At 34.0% G+C, this 21,493-nt stretch overlaps 1 protein-coding gene across 7 annotated transcripts in view; it reads left to right on the top strand.

Annotated features, from left to right (window-relative positions):
• LOC149079909 (uncharacterized) overlaps positions 1-21,493 on the top strand; it is a 161,959-nt gene that overhangs the window by 81,956 nt on the left and 58,510 nt on the right. For all 7 annotated transcript variants that reach the window (XR_016193512.1, XM_089238700.1, XM_089238697.1 and 4 more), the window contains 3 exons: positions 2,024-2,150; positions 4,867-4,979; positions 20,188-20,373. Coding sequence is in view for 6 of the 7 variants with exons in the window: in XM_089238700.1 (XP_089094826.1) it covers positions 2,024-2,150; positions 4,867-4,979; positions 20,188-20,373 (426 nt within the window). In the remaining variant the exon portion in view is untranslated. The remainder of the gene's footprint in view (positions 1-2,023; positions 2,151-4,866; positions 4,980-20,187; positions 20,374-21,493) is intronic.

Genomic DNA, 21,493 nt, shown 5'->3' with positions numbered 1-21,493 from the left:
AACAGTATATGCAAAGGGTTGTATGACATATCTCTCTCTCAGGTTATCAAGCTATGGGATCACACTTGAAAACTGAACTGTCTTGAGAAGATTAATTAGATTTATTAAAACATGAAAGATACAATAATGTAATAGAAATGTTACATAAAAATTAGAAAAATGCAAAAGATATGACTACAGAATGAAATGAAACTTATGTAATAATTGAACACTAACAATCAAGCTCAGCTGCACTTCTTAACATTCGATAGCACATAACTTATTTAGCTGCCCTATCTGTGCCAAGAGGGTTTCTAAGTTTAGTATGTATCACTATAAAATTTGAAAACATTCTTTCAATTGATACACTACTTGCTGGACATGAAAATCAAACACAATGTGTTCAAGACAGTCTTTTGATAAACCTTATTCTTCCAGTGTTTTTTTCTGACTTCTGTTCACCTTGTGATAGCATTGTATATGTAGCTTGTATTTATTCAGTTAAATATTAGCACCTAGCCTCATAAGAGCAACAATTGAAATTTAACAAAAATTTTGGGTCTTGAAAGTCAAAATAGAACAATTTGCGTTAAATAAACATTATAATGATGTAAATAAATATTGATAGTGTAATATTATCTGATGAAAAATATTTAATGTTCAGATTTTACAATAATTCAATGCTTGTAACTGTGACTATACATATTCAGTACCTTCAATATAATGCATATTCTAAAGGAAAGTGTTCTGGCAGATTCGGCAGGGTTTTGGACAAGCACTGTACTAAATACAGTACCTGCTTCATAATCATTCGTGAAAAATGAGATGTGAAGTAAAAATAACATTTATAACAAAATAAAAAATTGAGTGTTTATTTAAACAGTGAGTTATATGATATAATGAGTGATTAATTTACCATCAGATTTGATGAAAAACTGTCAACTTAAAAAAACAAATCAAATGACACCCTTAGAAAGATTTTTGATTTAGTTAGGTTTGTATTCTGCTAGTACTTTTTTATATGCTATAAAAAATTATATAATTGTGAAAGAAAAATCTATATGTTTCCACGTAACATTTTGAAACTTGGAGGTTTTGGATAGTTTTAAGCAATTTCGGACAGTTCATCCCCTGTTTCCTGTCCAAAACACCAACCCTGACTTTAATAGCATTCTAGTAAGAACATAATAATTTTAGTGTTATGTATTCACACAATATTGTATCAGAATTATGCATTTTTTAAGGAAAAATTAGATACATTTTTAAAAAAAATAATGATAGAAACAGTAATTTTTTCCCTGAAGGTGGTAAAAACTGCGGGAAACATGTTTTTACCAATATGGTAAAAACCATCAGCAGTAAATATTGTGCCAACCCTGTCTGTATGTTTGCTTACACCTGAAATGTAATGAAGCATGGGCCATTCTATACTCTATTTTTAGAAAAGAAAATTAATTTTATTTCCTAAAAATAAATTTGTTCATAGTGTATTTAAAATCGGGATAAAAAACGAAATTTCCAACTGCTGTCAAAATGACAGCTCTGTAGTTCTAGTGTTAAGACACAAAGATTGCATACAGGACAGTGTTTGTTTTCAATGGCATGGTTTCTGAATCCACAGTTCTAACTATGTTCAATCTCTCACAGAAAAAATATCCTATTCCAAGCATGTGGGAAATATATAATGTATGTGTAGTGTATAGGGGCTATATCCAAACACATATTTAAAGTCCCCATGTAGGTCAGAAGTGGAGCAACTAAAAATCTATGGTATACCTAAAGTGCATAAGCTTGGAGCATTTCTCAGGCTTGTAGTAAACAGCATTCATTCACCAACATACTTGTTGGCCAGACATCTTGCGGGTATGTTGATGGCCTTATATGGGCTCAATGGAAAGCTTTTATTATGAAAGCCTAATATTTTTGATCAGTTAAAAGAATGATTTTTCTAATGTTTTAAATCAATGTAATGTTTATAGTTCTTGTATTGCATTAATTGGCATTGATAATGTATTCTATCTTAAAATTACATACATTTGCACAGGTGACTGTATTATTCAGTAACAAACTGTTCAGAGGAAATAGAACCAGCAAAATTAGTACCTGTTGTTTAGAAGCATTTTCCTCACCAAATTTGACACCTTTGGCAGAAATGGGAATCAAAATTCATGGTATGATTTATATTTTTTGTTTTTGTCTTCTTATATCGCTACTTTTGTATTATTACTAACACTGGTCTTAGAATTGATTAGAATTTTTAACTTTCAATCAAAATGTTTAGATTATTTTTGTTTACCCTATCTCCTCACCCCCAGGGGCAACAACAAATTTTTGAACTGTCTTATCAACTAGGATCAATCTTATAGCATTAACTTTTGTCATATTATTTACAAATGTTTCCAACCTGATAGTGTCACACATATGAACAGAAAATCTGATAGATCTGAAAAGCTTTCATCCTGATGTATAAAAATTATAATACAAAGAAAACTATATCAGGTGTTAATGCATTTAAAAAAACACACACTCAAAAACTTGTTTTTTTACACTCTTACGTATGAGGACAGCCATGGACAGGTTAGCTGCCAACCGTACGCAGAAGTCGGCGTGGAATTGGGGTGATTTCTGTATTATGTCTATGTAGTCTATAGTTTGTTCCAAGAAAAACTGGCCACGAAAGGAAGTTGGCAGCGGAATAGAAGTGGCCATCTATGGGAATTTCCCTATACAGGGTGTTTCAAAAAGAATCACCAGATTTAAAATGTGTGTATTAAGAAAAATATTGAACACAGACCCTTAAGATTAATTTTATATTACATGGCTAATCAAAGTTTTTTTACAAACCAAATTAAAGATGCTCAATATGTCTACCTTGGGATGCACAGCATATGCCTATACAGTAGTCAGATTTGCCCCAAACTTTTGGGAGCATGTTTGCATCCACTGTGAGTGGATTTCTGTGGACTACATATGCAAAACTCTGTTGTATGCACTCCACATTTTTGTCTGACATGCAGGGACGGCCAGGGGATTTCCCTTTACACAGAAAACCTGTAAACCTTTGTTTCAGAATTGTTTATACAATCGCCTAATGCTCTGAGCAGTAGGAAGTTCAAAACCAGGGTATTGTCAATGAAAAGTACGATGAACAGTTGTTACGGACTCGCACTTCACAAAGCTTGGAGTACAAAACAATTTCTGTTGTGCAGTCACCATCTTGACAAACACTGAAGTGGCAGCTAAAGGAAGAGCATTGGCACTACCTGTCAGCAACTGCGTGAAGCTCAAGATTTCCCTCTTTCTACCTATACATTATTTGATGAAAATGGATCAAAAGCTGAATTGTTATTTTTTTAAATTGGATGATTCTTTTTGAAACACCCTGTATTTGCTCTATTAATGTATAAACAAATACATTAATGGAGTAAAAATTAATGCTGCTCATTGAAAGTTATTCATTATGCTAAACCATCTGTTAAGTCTTGGAAATTTTATGCTTGAATTTTGTCATTTTTAAGAAAATCCTTCATTTCAATCTGGACAAATTACTTCATGCTTTTCTGACACACAAAGTGGATTAAGACCATAGGTTCTATTGTGGATATTGTTTGTCTTGATGGGTACTATCATCCCTCCAATTTTTCTCAACAGTTTACGAACACCCTGTATATATGTCACTCGAGCCAGCACCCAATTGTCCAATGAAATATATTGTCACTATTGTTATTTTTAGGAAAAACTTTTTTTTTTATTCACTACTCATAGGAAGGTTCAAGTACAAAACTATGGTTCCAGAGCTACTATCAGCATCTGGAACTGGCTCATTACTGTATATGCGTAATACCAATTAACTAATCATTACTTCCTCAAGCTGTATTAAAAGAATATTTATTTACAGGTATAATAAATGTATATATGAGATTGCGTTTAAATATATACATAAAATTAATATATATATATATATATATATATATTTTGATGCTGTCAACCTTTGAGTGAGAGGGATAGAGAAAGCAGAAGTGTGTACAAGACTTATCCCCTAAATTTGGTCATGTTAAGCTCCTCCAACTATCCATAAGTATTTCATCAGTCATCAAAACTTCCACAAAAAAACTACTAGAATCCGAATCCCAGTTCCTTCTGACTCCTAACCAACCCTTCCTTGTCCTATCTTTCCCTGTGTTCCCTCATTAGTTCTGGACTTCAAAACATCACATCTCCACCCTTTGGGTCCCATTCTAGAATCCCCTAATGGCATCTCGCTGCCGCCATAATGTCTATATTCCAATGAGCAAATCTGCCTGATACCGTTCTGAGACACCACTACCCAAAGGGTGGGGTCAGTTCTGAGAACCTACACAAGGTTTTAGAAGTAACTTCTATGCATAGGTGCCTCACCTATTTCTAACTACAGATTTTCTCATTTCTGAATTACAGGCTGTCCTTATTTCAACTGTCTAGTGTTGTAAATATAAAAAAAGAAAACATTATTCTCGTAGGCTTCCATTAAAATTAAGTGATTTACTTCCCCTTAAATACTAATGAATAGTTCTACCAATTTTGTAATGAGCCAGTGAGTAGCTTGTTACACTACTCTATTGCCTGGTGTTTTGGTAGACCCCCTAAGAATTCTGAAAGTTTGATTGATCAACCACTTTTAAGCTATGCTGCCTTATCTACACCCCTTTACCAGCGCTTCTCTGTGTTTGTGGCCATATAGGCCATGATTAACATTGTTGGGTTTGATGTGCTATACCATACTTGCATTTAGGCCATAAATGCAGGGAATGCCCTGTATTAAAAGCTTACCTGCACACAAAAAATTCTTCCATGTCAGTTTTTGCAAATATTATTTTATTTCAGTTTGGTTATATTCTTTTGTTTCAGTTGATTGGCGTAATGTTTTCAAACCATCTGAGATAGAAAGATTCAATGTCCATGGTGTTCTAAATAGAAATGTTGGTCTGTTAAGATTATTTCCAAGTATAACAGTTGAGGTGGTAAGTTAAAGTTTGGAAGTTTTTGTATTGGCATTGCAAATTCAAATTGATTTTTTTTACCCCTGTTTGAAATATTAATTCATGTTAGTTTATTGCTGTGCTATGTTAGTATCCTTCATGGGTTTTTCGGTGTTTTGAATGTTTATAAGTAGAGCCTGGATTATATGATCTTAAAAAGTGGCAAAATATGCTCTAAAAATATACAAATATGCACTTAAAAAGGCTAAAATATGCTCTAAAAATATGCAAATATGCACTTAAAAAGGCTAAAATATGACTTTAAAAATGCCGAAATATATACTATCTTTACACATATCCATATCTGTTATGGGTATCTTTTTTCTTCCACCTCATTAGGCAATTTGCCTTTTGTGTGCTTTGTGTTTGTACAATAATAATACAATTGTGTTTGAAAAATAATGAAAAAGTTAAAATTAGGAAATATGCGGTAAAAAATCACTATATGCAAAAAAAATGAAATATGTTTTAAAAATGCATATTTTCTATTTGTTAGTGCATATTCATTTACCGCCTCACATATGCATATAACTTTTAAATATTTTTTATTTAAGCATGTTCAATTTCTAGTTAGTCGTGGCTGTTCAGTAACGAAATAACAGTAAAAAAAAGAATTTCGAGGCTATCTCTAAAAGAACCGAATATTTTTTACGCTAACGCTGAAACAGTTGATATTTGAAAAAAAAAAAAATCCTACCTGCGGGAAAAACCCGATACTATGAAAATATTATGAGCTGAAAAACTATGAAAAAGTGATTGAGCTTCAATAAACCTTCACAAATATGCACTTATTCTGAAATTTTTTTGATTTTATGCATTTATATGCATTAATGCTGGAAAAGGCCAAAATATGCAAATGCACATATGCATTTGCATATAATCCTGGCTCTATTTATAAGCATGATCATTAGAATATCATATACCATAACTTTTCAGAAGCAAACCCTTATGGTTATCTGAGTCATTTTTTCCTAAGCAAAGTAAAGTGGCATGCATTGGGGAGAAAATTAATGCATAAAGAGATATTCTCTCTGCCGATTTTCTACTTCAATGTGGTGATTCATCCAAATATCAAAACTGGAGGTTTTTTTTTTCAAAATAGACTAGAATTTATTTGCTCAACAACACATGAGTGAAGTCTCAGAGTTGAATATCCTTTTTAAAAAGTGAAAATGACAGTGGGCCTGTAAGGAGTTGAGCTCACTCTAACGTCATGTAAAGACATGCATTCCCAAGGATCAATACCTGAAAGTTATTTTTATTAATAAAATATTTCTCCCAATTATATTTAAGTTCCTTATATAATTAAGAATTATATAAAACACTCAATTTCTATATAATTTAGATCCTGTTAATTCAGTTCACATCCCTACTATGTTAATCAAAATCAGTTAACAGGGCCGGATTGAACCCCCCCCCCCCCATCCCGAAAAGTGTATATTACTCGATATTGAATCTATGGGGGAAAAAACAGCATTAAATGTGAAATTTTATATTTTAGAATTAACTAATCTAAAGCATATATGATTTGAATATTTTTAAACATGGACATAGAGAAAAGAAGGGGAGAAGAGACTTTCAACTTGCAAATCATTGATAATATCTCTTGGGTCATTTTTGCTTAGTTTTGGGACATCTTTGAAAAGTTTTTGGAATTTTTCTTTCTCATTTCCCAAAAAGACAGACCTTAAATTTTTAGACTTTTTTTTTCAAAATATTTTACAAAACATGTAAAAATATTTTCTCCCATCAACTGCTTGTTAGAATTTCACAAAGAGCTTCAAACACAACCACTGAATCTTGGCATGGCCGATATTGCATTATTTTTGGTGAGCCATTATCATTGGGTACCTGTTCTTTCAGATCCATTTTCAAGTTGCAATCTGTTAGTATTTCTTTTACTTCTATGGTAGATTGAACCTATATTCTAGGAGTTCTAGATCGAACCACAAAACGGTAGCTGCAGGCAGTTTAGACTATGCAGAAGCAAAAAAAAAATTTTTTTTATGTTTTTATGCAAAATTCCAAACTATGAGCGTACTGATTTAAACAATTCGTAGATGTGATTCTCATTCACTACCAAGACATCTGTCCAGGAAATTTATTAGCATTAGTAGACATTGAAGAACTGGGATTCGAACCCAAACTTGCATAATCAGAGGCTAGTTCTCTAACCACTGACTACAAGGTGACAATTTTTGAAGCATTTCATCTGTCTGGGAACACAGCATCGAGTTTTCGCGGTTATTTTACTGGTGCAGCTTATAAGCCAGAGAGGCACCAAACTGTCTCTCACATGGGTAATAATAATTGTAGTTAGATGCCCTACGCACGTGCTTATTTTGCTTAATGGTTACTCCGGCCCTGTCAGTTAGCATTGTATAATATCATCCTATGCTGTGTAAATGATAATGTACAATGCTAACTAATTTTGATTAGTATTGTACAGTATCATCCATGCAGCATAAAAGTAGTTTTTCTTACGAAAAAAATACAGCACATAGCTCAGTTTTAAAGATAGTTTGATTTGACTTGTTGAAGATGCCTTAGCTTTGGTGTAAAGAATCAGCTTTTTCTGGTGCATTATATGCTTGTTAGTTTTATATTTGCCTGCAAGTTGATGCATTTTCAGATAATATTTTTTCTCTCATTACTTGGATTCCACACAGAAGAAGACTGTTGTAGGTGAGAGTACCACTTTAATCATTGTATGCCCTTATTAAAATTTTCTGCGGTCATTGAAAGATGAAGACAATTTTGAAAAGAGAGGAAAAAAACCAGAATGCCTCTGGAAAGTCAAAAAATATTCTCAATGTCTCTGTGTTCTTTTATATAAAGTAATCAACTATTAAATACTTTTTATTTCACTGAAATTTGAGTATAAAGTTAGGTATACTGATTTTCAAAACTCTTGGTACAAACTTTAAGAGGTGATATACAACACAAAAAAAATAATTTTTAATGATTATGTTGTGTGTGTGTTAACCCCTTTAAGATCACAGGCGTAATATTATGTTCAAATGCCAGTGGAATAAATTCAAACAAGTTCTGTGCTTTCTTTTCTTCCTCTTCACCATCGTGAAGCTTTATAGTAGCCCTATAAATATTCCTGTAGATATCTCCCCCTTTGTTTATATTCCTATTAATGATTTTTTCCCCACACATATAATGTATCTTTCTACTATATATATGTAAAAGAGAACATGTAGGGTAAGGATGAAAAGAGACTGAAAAAACTCTATACTTTTTCCTTTTGGATTTTTTTAATTTCCCCATCTTCCTTTTTCTCACATGCGGTTAGGTAAGGACAAGGTTGCCATATTTATTACCGATTCGTCAAATAGAGATAATCGAAATACCAAAAGCTTGTATGTGAAGTGGTTAAATCACTTTAGCAAAGGTGGTAACACACAAGACAGAATCAAAGGTGATTGAGGGTGCTTTTGAAGAATGAATAACAGTTCTCCCCACAAGAAGAAAACACCATATTTTTCTCAACAGATTTGTTGTGATGTGTGCCATCAACCATCTGAGTTCATATGCGGTTCCAGCATGATTAAGGGAGCCTATTTTAGCTATGGAATGTGGAATTATTTAAATGCTACATTTTATTATACAGTGGATTGGACACAGTTGGACTATTTGTAGGGTCCCCTTTCCCATGATCTCTACTTCCCAGACTTCTTTTTGTGGAATTATCTTCTGGATATTGTGCACGCAACTCCCATTGAAACTTTTGAAGACTTCCTTGCCACACTTGATGTCTTTAACCTTTTCATTAGATATGCCAAGATATCTTACTCCCTTAACTCTTAAAGCACTCCTATTATCTATAGACAATCAACATAGTGGCCTGCTCAACCATCCTCTGATGATTTAAATTGTTTTTTTACATGAAATTCTTGAAATGACTTATAAATGTTGTTGTACGCATGTATGTTCTAGTTTTTTTTCCTCCCCCCCCCCCATTCTCTGACAGGTTTGCTTGTGGGGTGGGGGTGGGGGGTAAAGTGTCTACCTCAAATCATTAGCATTTCCATGACAGTGGGTTTAAACCCAAGTGGGAAACCAGGAATTAAAACCCTTTCACAGAGATGCCATAGATGCGCTATAGTGTGTCAAATACCCAGAATTTTGAAAAGGGACATATAAAAATTTGGTTCACGTGTCCTCCGGGATGCAGTCTTTCCTAGTTCCAAGAAGAAGAAAGTAGAGAGAAAAACCTCCCCAACTTTTTTCCCTTCCTTTTTCTTATTTTTACTGTCTATCATGATCGTGCAACATTGAAGAAGTGGTTTTATTACTTTGTATACTGTATTGTATTGATATACACGTGGGTTGTTAAAGAATAAGATGGATACCTAGTTGCTTCCCTTAATGAGAGGCCATATCAAAGTCTCCTAGATACTAGGAGGCTTTTGGCCATTTTCAAAAATTTCAAATTTCAGAATTTTTATTCCCCTGCGGGTTTTATATCCCTCGGTTACATTTTGGAAATTATGGTACTTTTGCACCTATCTGCTGGCATTCAAAGACAGTTTCTACATGGTGTAAATTCTCCTTGTTCCTACAAGATTGCGAATGCACATTTTTTATAAAATAGTAAATGATTTGGAATGCATGTTCAAATTGTAAAACATTTTCTGAGAGATCGTTCAGAAAAAAAAACCAGAATCTGCAAAACTCTACCTTGAATATCCACAGTTTTGACATCTAGCTGCTATGTGATAGTCACCGTTTTGCATTGCGAAAATCATGGGTGTGTATGCAGAATCAGCTTGTGGAAAAGCACAAGGATTTCTTCCACAGAAATTGTGCATCACTAGCTCTCAAAAACAATTTTAAATTAACATATGGTATAAGAATGTATTTTTTCGAATAACGGGTGTTTCACGAAAGACTCATAACTTTGAAAATAAATAACTCAGAAACTGTGATAGATAGAAGCATAAAACCAGTGGTATGTTTATTAAAAACCGTAAGAATCTGATACAGAAACCCCAAAATTTGAGTTACAAATTGAGCCAATAGATGGCGTTGTAGGTGGCATTACAGATCCCTATAAAGAGAGCTAAGACGGCGAGAACGATCAGTCATCGAAGATTTCGCCGTTGAAACGTGACCACCATTATCGTATAGGGAAAGAAATTCTGGAACTGATGTATTCCATGGAGGAATGTGTGTTTATTGTGTTGAAGTACCCCAGATTAAATCACAGCCCTACTGCCGCAAGGAGAAGTTTTCAAATGCAGTTTTTCAAGTTGCAAAAGGCCCAGATGGGAGAACAATTCGTGAGCTATTCAAAAAATTTCACAACAGACTGGCAATGCGGCCGATGCGTTAGTTGGAAATGTAGATCCCACCCACTCTCCGTCATTACACCTGAAAATGCAACAACACTTGCATCATCATCCGAATGAATCTATCCGCAGACTTGCAGCTGAATGCGGAATCACCACCCAGCACATACAGAATCCTGGAAAAGGCATTACAAATGCTTCTGTACAAGATTCAATTCTGGCACTCCATGCCAGTTCGAGCTGAATGACAATGAGGGGATTTCACTAACGAGATACTCAACATGATTGATGGTTCTGGTTTCCAGGTCACCCGAATATTGTTTACAGATGAGGCAATTTGTCGCCACTGAACAAGCGGTGGACGATCAACCAGGCACAGTGTGGTTCATGCAAGATGGGGCTCTCGCCCACACGAGCCGTTTTTGACTTTCTGGACGAATACTTCGATTACAAAGTTATTGCTTTGAACTATTTGACAGTTAAGGGAAAAGACATGGACAGAATAAACAAAGGGGCATTTATTACATTCCATGTACTGATTGCCCTCTTGGTTATATAGGATAGACAAGGAGACCCATAAAAGCAAGATTAAATGAGCTTGCTCTATTAAGAATCAGGAATGTGAAAGATCGACCATCGTCGCTCATTGTTGGCAAGAGACCTTAGATTTAGAGTTCAAGAAACAAGAGTTTTTCTACAAAGTCCACAGTTGATTTAGATTTCTATGAAGGCACATATATTCGGGCCTTCAAAAATATACTAGTGAACAATAATAAATCTACACCCCCGGTTGCAACACTATGGCTTAAATTCATTCGAGCAGGAATTCTAAGAAAATTCTAATAGACCAATCTGGTAGCACTATTTTGCAAGCGTCCAATCAGGATGCTGCATTAGTATCTCACGCAGGCTTAAAGCTTCATTCTGACCACAACGTTTGAAGTGAACAGACGTACTTTTTCCGCTGAACAACTGAGCGTTAAGATTTGGTATTTAACCCAAGTGGGAAACTTGGTTAGTGTGACTAGTAGTTAAATATTTTTCCTCTGAAGAAGATACACCCATTGGTTTTGAAATGCATTAGGATTTTTGTATTTTCATATAATCTTCTTAATATTCTTGGGCAAAGTTGATCAACTGTTCCATGTGAAAATATGTCGTACTAAAATGTTCTAAATGGGAACATTATGAGCGGGATCAACTGTACATTTGTTTTAGATTTGTTATATTTCATATGTTAAATTCTCAGTGTTAATGGGCTTCTTTGCAAGCTTTTCCTACTAAGTAGACAATGAAAGTAAATGAAACATTGAATAAAGTGGCAGATTACCACACAAGACGCATGAGGCCTCAGCAAAGCTGGGCCTCCGAATGGTTGGGTGCCCCATCCTCAAAAACCAAAATTAAATTTTTATTGTCTGTTAACATGAGAATTATAAAATAATAATTGTAGGCAAATTTTAATATCTTCTAAAACCTATTTTCACGGTGGGTATTGGGTAATAGTCATTGATGCCAGTTAAAAAAAAAACTTTGAGTAATCACATTTGCAAAAATACAATAATCCTGGTAGAGGTAACATTAATTATTTGTCACACACTGTGTGCTTGACGAGTTTGTAAATTTGATGGGGAGTGAGAAGTTGGAAAGTTTTTAATTGCTGAAGTTCAAGAAGCATTGTATTTTTCGATAATTGTGGATTCGAAGACTTCCGATATGACCCACATAGACCAATTGACTCTAATCTTATGGTTTGTTAATAAGCAAGGAGATATCAAAGAAAGATTTTTTGGATTCAATCGAGAAGCATGGTGCAGCATATTTAGAAAAAGTTGTGTTGGAATCATTGCAAAACCTAGGTATTAATATCAGAAACCGTAGAGGCCAAACTTACAATAACGCAGCTAACATATTTGGTCAATGCAGTGGTGTTTGATGTTATTTAAAATGAAGCAAATTTTTACTAACAGAGAATAGGCACTATAAAGATAGTGATGGCAGAATAAGGGAAAGAAAATTGCAGTTTGGAGAAACATCCAATAATAACACGTTTCGTTGGTAGGCAATCTCTTATAATTAACATACATAATGTGATATGTGATGTACTCATATCTGAGATATCCAGGAGATTCACTGTTTACAGCAATGTTTTGAATGATTTTCAATGTTTTTTCAAAGTTTTTTCAATGAGAAAATGAGTAGGGATAAAATTATTGAATGTGTGGATAGATAGATTATCGTTTAAATACAGCAATGATATCGACATTAAATATTTTAAAGATGAAGTTCTCCATTTCATCAAATATGCTAAGGAAGAAAACCTATCTGATCCTGTCGATATGTATAGATTATTAATTGATGGACTGCAGTCTACATTTCATAATGTAGAAACTATTTTGAGAATCTTTTTGACAATGCCTATATGCAATGCAAGCGGTGTACGTTCATTCTCCAAACTTAAACGGGTTAAGAATTATTTGCGTAATTCATTAAGTTAATTATGTTTGAGCAATTTGTCACTTATGCTTATAAAAAATGATGTTGTTCAATTGTTAGATTATGAATCTATGATTGATAAGTTTGTGAGAATGAAGGCAAGAAAAGTTCCACTTTAAACAAGTGATGCTCGTTTAAAGTGGAACACTGTTTATCTTTATTAATTAGTAATACTAAACTACTAAAAATATGATGCAGAATTTTATTGTGATTTTTTTTTTTTATCTGAGAATGTGATTTTTTTTCTTTTAAATGGGAATATGATTTTTTTCTTTTAAATGGGAATGTGATTTTTTTCTTTTAAATGGGAATGTGATTTTTTTTCTTTTAAATGGGAATGTGATTTTTTTTCTAGTACTTGAGAATATTTTTTTTATACTTTATTTTTGTGTTTATGTTTTTGTTGATCCAAAAATAAAAAACGTTACGATTTTCTGCATTCATTTTACTGAACCATCCCATTCTTAGTAGGGTCAATAGGGGCCTCCAGATCAGGTTGCGCCTGGGGCCCCACAAAATCAAGATCCGCCACTGTTTGGATAGAACATGTTTTTAGAAATGAATTATTTATTTGATTCACAGAAATACCTCCTCCTCCTACTCAGAACCTGGCCACCGCTCTGTCTCAATGAAGAGATATAAGCTGGTGATCAAATATCTGGGGCATGCTGGAAAATATTTAGAGATACAAGTGAATTATGGGGGGGGGGGGGGAAACCATACTTTCTTTTCGAGAGGGGCCCACTTTCACTCAAAGGGCCCAGATTTTTTCAAACAGGTGAATTAGATTACAGCGGCATCTCTGCCCTTTTACAGCCACCTTGTTTGGCAATTAGCATGTTGTGACTTCATATTTTGTGTTTGTATCCATTTCTTTTTATTGTATTGAATTTGCAATGTCTGAATGTACTTGCTATTTATCCTTCACAAAAGAAAACTGAAAAGAAGGAAAAGGAAGTTTTCTTCACTTGCATCGAGAGAGAAACATATTTTTGACTATTTGTGCAGCCAAAGGGTTAACAGCCTCTTAATTTGGGCGATGATCAGCCCAGAAATTTTGTAAAGGAATTTTCTGAATGGAACATGTTTCCCATCCTCCATACCTTGTCAGATCAACCCATAATAGTCAGAGCAATCATTTGTTTACAGTTTGATGACAGGCAAAAGAGACAGCATATAGAAATGTCCTCTCCACTTGTCAATACAAGATTCATTCAGAGACTGATTATTTGTGGAGATGAAGATTACAAGGAAGAAGCGAGAGACCAGGGTTCGAGTCCCCGTGGGGGCAGTGATGAATTTTCTTCCTTGTAATCTTCATCTCCACAAATAACCAGTCTCTCAATGAATCTTGTAAAAGAGACAGCATTTGAAATTTTGAAATCGATCCTTTTTCCATCCCTTTCTGTAAATCAAGGAAGTGAAATAATATACATGCAGTATAAAACATTTGGGTAATATGGAAAAATACTTTAACCACTTTAAAAGTAGTAAAACTACTTTTTTTTATTATTCTAATTTGAAACATGGTAGAAACCTATATTTGTATAAAATTTCAGTTCTTGTCTTTGCATTTACAAGTTATTGTATTTAAAAATTTATATTACAGCTAAGGGAAAGGGCATTTTAAAAAATCATTTTCGTGGTGTAATATGGAATTTGTAGTTTAAAATGAAAACGTTTAAAATAAATTTTACCAAACTATTGCGTATTACCCAAATGTACTATATATAAAATAGAAAAAAAGAGAGTATTTATCTTCTGGGTTTATTGTCCTTGAAGTTTGGTGGGGGAGCGCACATGCACATAAAAAAAAACCTTATTGAAAAAAAATGCATCATTTTTAAAACAGATCAGTGGAAATAGTCATACACACAGATTGAGGTGTCTTATTATAGTGTTTGCATCTCAACACATACATATTCAACCACACATTTTCCTTGAGAAAAATTATCATTTATATGTGTTCTATCACCCTTCAATGTTTGCACCAAGAGTTTTGAATAACCCTGTATGATTTAATTGTCATAGCCAATGTTCAAAATCTGGCTAACTCACAAAATGACTGACCACTTTACAAATCAGCAGAGCCATTTGGATAAAGACTATACTAGAATTTCCTTCAAAGTACTCTAAATTGAAACTAATGCACTTGTCCTTTTTTCTTCCATTTTTCAAAACAATTTTTAGATTCATCTGTGGTGATGCTGGACAATGCTCTTTTCCATACTGCTTTTTCAAATGATTTTTTCATACCCTGCACTGTGACAGCTGCGAGAGATGGAACATTATTGTGATGGAAAAACCAGTCATCTGTCTCCCTCAAATTGGGTCTTTTTTGCTGTACTCTGTTACACCATCTTCTCAGCACATTCAAATAGAAAGCCTGATTAGCAATGTGATGTTGAAGAAGTAATTTCTTATGCACCAGCCCTCTCATTTAAAAAAAACAGATGAGCATTGTCTTGACATTTGACTTCACTTGACAACCTTTTTTTTTTTGGATGAGGCAAGAATGAAGTCCTCCACTGACATGATTGTTGATTGATTTCAGGATCCTAGCCATAGCACCGCATCTTGTCACCAGTAATTTTTTTGGATAAGAAATCTGGGTTGATTTGGAGATGTCTTTTTAAAGCATGACTGTTTTTGACAATCGGTCAGGAACAGAGACACAAACTGTGAACTCACCCTTCTCATCTTCAAATCATCCGTTAAAATTTGCTGCACCAAACCCACTCCTTAATTTCATGGGTCATTGATCTTCACACAAAATTTCGCGAATTGTTTCAACATTTTTGTCTGTTCAGGAAGTTGAAGGATGTTTAGAGCATGGTTGTGGTCATCAACAGTGGCTTATTTATAGGAGGCTTAATGGGCTATAGTCCAGGGTAGCAAACTTGAGAAATAAGCGGTCAAGAAAATTAGTAGAATGGGAGAAGCATGGCAAAATTTGTATAACCCTCAATAAATCCAGTGGCCCCCACAAGGGTGGGGGGATAACAGTGCTCCAGTCCTGGATAATTTTCATCATTTTTTTGTCTCTTTTCTTCTTTTAAATTAACTATGGAGGCTCGTAAAAATTCCAGCCTGGGAGTTCGAAAAAATATCTCATCCTAGGGCCCTGCTGCAAAATGTGGGTGGGGGCCATGATAAATCTGCATCTGCTCAGACAGCTGGGGACTAGATCATTGAGTGACCAAAAAGTGGTTTGCAAGCACATGAGTGAGCAAAAGAGTGATCTAGAGAATGTGTAAGTAAATGTGTAAATGATCAGAAGAGTGGCCCATAAAGCAAGGAACTATGTCAGTGAGCAAGTAAAAGAGTTACCTAAAGTGTGTACAAGTGTGTGAGTATAACCAAAACAGAGAGAGAGAGAGAGAGTGCAAGCAACCAAAACAGTGTGCAAGCATGTGAATGACTAAAAGAGTGGCTTAGAGAGTGTGTGAGCATGAGGGTGATCAAAAGAGCAACTTAGAAACAGTTTTACTTGCAAGAGTGGAGGGGGGGGGGGGACACCAAGCGGGTCATGGCACAGGGTGATGAATTTGAGGAAAGAGTAGTAAAGAAAATTAGACTAGATTGGGAGAAGGGTAGGCTGTAGAATATGGGGTCGCTAGTAACATATCAAGTAATTTTAGATCAAGAAATCCATGCGACTGCAAATGAGTCAGTATGTTATGCAACACTGTCACAGTTTAAATTGCTGAATCTCAGTTTGCAAACAATTCAGTTTATGATGAACAACAAAAATGATTCGGTTAACAACCATGCAATCCAGAAAAAATTAGACTAAATCCGAAGGAACAGTAGAAAAATTATGAAGTCTGACAATATGGCGACTTTACTTAAAGTTCTTTTCTCCGAATACGACTTTTCTTATCCATGGATCAGCAGGTCATTTCAAACTTTATGAAGCTGTAAACAGAACTTTTTCCAAATATATCCTGCAATAATATCTGACACACAGAATTAACACTCACTGACTTCTGAAAACATTATAATACTACATTGCTCATAGTTCTCAATGATTAAGGTTGTCAACAAGTGACTTATAGAACCATCAATTTAGTCTGGAAGTAACTAAATTGATGGTTGACTACTTGAAGTGCTAACAGCTCTGTTCCAGTTTGGAAGTAACCTCTTGATGTACAAGGGTGAGATGTCTTGTACTAAAGTAGATGGAAGAAGTACTTTATCTCATGCTCTCTTTTTTTCCCCTCTCATCACTGCAATTTTTTATTGGTAACCCTATGAAAGGAATTATATTTTTTTCCCTTTGCCCCATGGCATTTTTTTTATTTCTTTCATCCCTAACCACTCTCTCACAAATAAAAAATATATAGTATGCAGGAGAAATTAGCTGGGTGAGAAAGAATTATAAAAAACTATTCCACTTATCTTATTTCCTATATTTGTACAAAGATGCCAGTTTTTGAGATTTATCTCTGGTATTTCAACTATAAATCATCCAAATTTGTTTCCAAAAGCTTGTACGCAAAGGGGTTAAAGTGGTAGTTGAATGAATCACAGTGTTTTTAATATTTTTTGTGTTTGTGGGTCTGTCTGCTAGTTAAAACTGGTATGGTCAACTCCCGTAACTGCATGATTTAACATGACATCACTTGTAGCTTTGACTACTTTTTTTTCAACAATTGGTAAACTGGCCAATAACTGTTGGGTCATCGCAAATTGGCCAAAGCTGAAGAAAATTCTGTGATACGAGTATTTCATACTTGTATTTGGTCAACCTTCATGCATTTGCGAAAACTTTCATAGGCTATTTTTTTTTCATTTAAAAATGATGAATTTTGTAAAAAAAATTAATAATTTATAAATTATTATTAAATCTAAATTTTTCAGCAAAATTCAAATTTAGATCTATAAAAAGAACAAAAAACCTGTTAATAAATGGTTTTGCTTATAAGCTTCCTTCCCTGTAATATAAATGTTTTACTTTAGTAATAAAATAGGTTTGCTTCTGTAATGTTATGGTAATGTTTTTTTTGTTTACATTGATATGAATAGCTCATTTTTTTCAAATCCCAGAGCTGAGCTCCTGGAATTTTCATTTGCGGGGAAAGAAACCTGAGAAGCTGGCCCTATTGTGAGAGACGTGTGATAAGTACATTTTTAATTATGTGGTGATGGTGGTGGTGAAAACTGTAAATTTTTTTTGAACCCTAATGCAAAGCTTTTGTAAACCCTCTGACATTTCAGTTACTTGAGTAGTTTTATTATGAATGCCTAGAGTAGTACAAAAGTAATTGCAAATCTAAAAGGCTGGAAACAAATAGTCAAATGAAATTAATAAAATCAAGTATTCACTGTATTTGAGATTAATAAATCAATAGAATATTTAGTTTGTAAAGGAGGTAGATTATCTGCAGTATTATTACTGTCAAGCCTTGTTAACGTGGAAACTGCTTATCATGAAATTCTGTTTAACTCGAAAATTTTTCCTACTTAGATTGAAATACACTTTAACCCTAGAATATTAAGAAAAAAAGCTGATGAAAACTGCATGTTAAGTGCCTATACCTCTACGTCTCTGAGATGCAGAGTTAGTATTCTAGGGTTAATGTGTAAAGCTACGAATATAAAAAATATAGTATACAGGTGAAAGTGTAGCTGGGTGAGAAAGAATTAAAAACCTGTTCCACTAATCTTATTTCCTATACTTGAACAAAGATACCAGATACATATTAAAATACTTTTTGTAAAGGCATGTGCATGTCTGAAATGCATTGTTAGGGAACCACGACAATCGAAGCAAACGGTACTGTTGGGGCCCTGTTGGGGGAGAGGAATGGAACTTTTTCTTAATTGATGGGGAGAAATTTTTTTTTGTGAATTTTTTTTTTGATCAAGTCTATGAGTGTCGGGGGGGGGGGGAAATAACCCCCTCTTGAGAATCTCCAAGTTTCTGGATTCCAAAAGTTGGCACGTCTGCCTATGGTACAATCCCGGTCCTGTTTGGTATATATATGCAAAATTTAGGGACGAATTGGTCTGAAATTGTAGATTTGTATAAAGAACAAACATACATACTTTCACATTTATATATAAGATATATACCGTATTCCCCACATTACCCGGCATGCCAGGAAAATAAAAAAATAAGCATAATATAAATAAATCTGAATAAAATAATGGTGCTTTGCTGTAGCAAGTCTGTCCTGTCCACAAATTGGATTACAATATTGAAATTTGAGGATTTTTTTTTCTTGCTTTAATTTAATTATTGCCAACCTGTTATGAAATACAGATATTTTAATGTTATAGGATCACACTGTTGCTTTTGAAAATCTGCATTTGAAATTTTTTAATTTTTCACTCTGCTTATACCAATCTTACATGCATGCTGGAGAAACACAAAAATACTTCATAATTCACTTATATTACCATTTAACTCATCTAATTCAGTGTTTCTCAACCACCAGACCATGACAACAATCATACAATCCATACAATGACAAATTGTATATGGCTACTAATCGATAGGACTGTTATGCTTGTAATATTTGTATTAATTTTATGGTATGTTTTAATCAATTAATTAATGTAATGTTAGCTAATAATCACATATAAACAGTGTGTAATTAACATAAGTGATTGTTCATTGATTATTTATTGTCTTAATTTTGATCTTAAAAAATTGAGAACCATTGATCTAACGTCATTGGAAGCTTAGATTTCATATCAGACGCTTCCAATAAATCAAGATTTGTGGTAGCAAAAGTAAACACATTATCTTCAAATTATCTGAATGTAGTTTATAAAACAGAAAGGAACTTAAACTGCAGAAAACAGACAGGGTTCAAATTAGCCAATACAATAAATTTTTTAAAGCAGATATTTAAGAGAATTGTCTTTTTTTTTTTTTTACTATAAATTTACTATAGCGGGACGTGAAAAATTCTGTGGGGTGCGTGAAGCACTCCAGCATATGTGGAGCTCCTCAAAATACCAGGCTGACTTACTGCCATCTTTGAGCAAAAGTGTGATGTCTATATTATCGCTATAGCTAATCACTGTTCTTGGTCCTACTCTTTTTTTCAGTGATTAGACATCACTTGCAGCGGCAAACCTGTTTTTTCATTAAAAATATAGGACAATGAGTTTGCTCTCCTTTATAGGCACCATAAGCATAGTGAGTCAAGACTCCTTCAGTCTCTATCAAGACCCCCTTCAAACTGAAATTACATTTGTAGGAAAAAACTCATTCTCTTGGCAAAAAGCAGAAAGAAAAAGGCTTTTCAAGGAATTAAAAAAAATTCACCTCAGTTTATCCTGAACTTCAAACTTTTGAAACTACTGCAACAATTTAGAACAAGAATTACTTTAACATATGACAAATTATATGTAACATCAATTTTTTGTAATGCCTCTAGGTTAGAGCTTTTTTAAGTCCTCCCATAGAAGGAGTGGTTTTGCAAACCTATGGAGCTGGAAATGGACCATCCCAGCGAAAGGATTTATTTGATGAACTGAAACGAGCTACTCGAAGAGGTGTTATCATTGTGAATTGTACGCAGTGTATGCTTGGGCAAGTTGAAACATCGTATGAGACAGGAAGCGTATGTGGATTTTTACTTTTTATAAAAAGAATCATTTTACTGTCATGTTTCTTTTTCGTGTTTGTTTTTTTTGTTTTTTTTTGGAATGAAAATTTGGTTTTCATGGTTGAAAATAATAATTAAAAAAAGAAAACAGAAGAAAGGTCAGATAATGTCACATTTGAAAACAGTTCAGAAAGTTGTCTCAGGTTTATGGGTGTGTTTATATAAGGACTAGCTTTTATTCGCAGCTTCACTTTCATGAATTTGGTAATCTGAAATTCTACCTTAAGAGGTTTAAAAAAAAAACTGACCAAACTTCATATTTATATATCTTTAGAGTTTCTCCATATAAATTTTGAACCCCTTGGGGTGGAATTTTGAGAAATCCTTTCTTAGAGTGAATCTCTACATTATAAAATAAAACTACTGATAAAATTTCATATTTATAGTTTCAGTGTGGTTTTGGTTTGGCTATGTTGTCTCATATAGCCTTTTAAACCTCGTTATTGGTGGAATGTTGAAAATTTTCCTCTTAGTGAGTCTTTGCATTATAAAATAAAACTACTGATTGAATTACATATTTATATCTTCAGCAGTTTTGGCTCAGCAATGATGAATCAGTCAGGACATGTTATTTCATATGTATAGATTTGTCTGAGCCCATCTATCCCTTTCGGAAAGGGTGCAAACCATCCCAAGATGGTCTCTCTGGGCAGTCAGCATTTATGCCAATCGGTCTGTAGAGATTAGGGCAGGGTTCTCAATTTTTTTCCACTTACGGTGCCCCTTTCTCATATTCAATGCTTATCAGTGAGCTCTGCTGTAGCTGTTTAACAACAAAAATTTTTGAAAAACTTTTGTCAGGGTCACCCTAGAGCAATGACTCTGACAAAAGTTGGAGGTGCACAGTTTGAGAACCCGTATTAAAAGAAAATGCCCCATTTGAGAAAACTATTCATTTTTCAGACTTCAGAACCTATGTAGAAGTTAAGTATTGGAAAAGTCATAAAGAATAGCGTCATGTTCTGTATATATTTGTCAAATGACTGAAAGTTAATGGTTTTAAAAATTGTTTTTTGACCCCCCCCCCCCCCTTGTGACTCATTCAAAGCTGTGGCATATTTAATAACCTTTTTTA

Source organism: Pholcus phalangioides, unplaced genomic scaffold (assembly GCF_987345545.1).
Source record: "Pholcus phalangioides strain wild (caught in Gottingen) unplaced genomic scaffold, Ppha-v1.0 ptg000011l_1, whole genome shotgun sequence".
Classification (NCBI taxonomy): domain Eukaryota; kingdom Metazoa; phylum Arthropoda; class Arachnida; order Araneae; family Pholcidae; genus Pholcus; species Pholcus phalangioides.
This window is presented reverse-complemented; position numbering and strand designations above follow the sequence as displayed.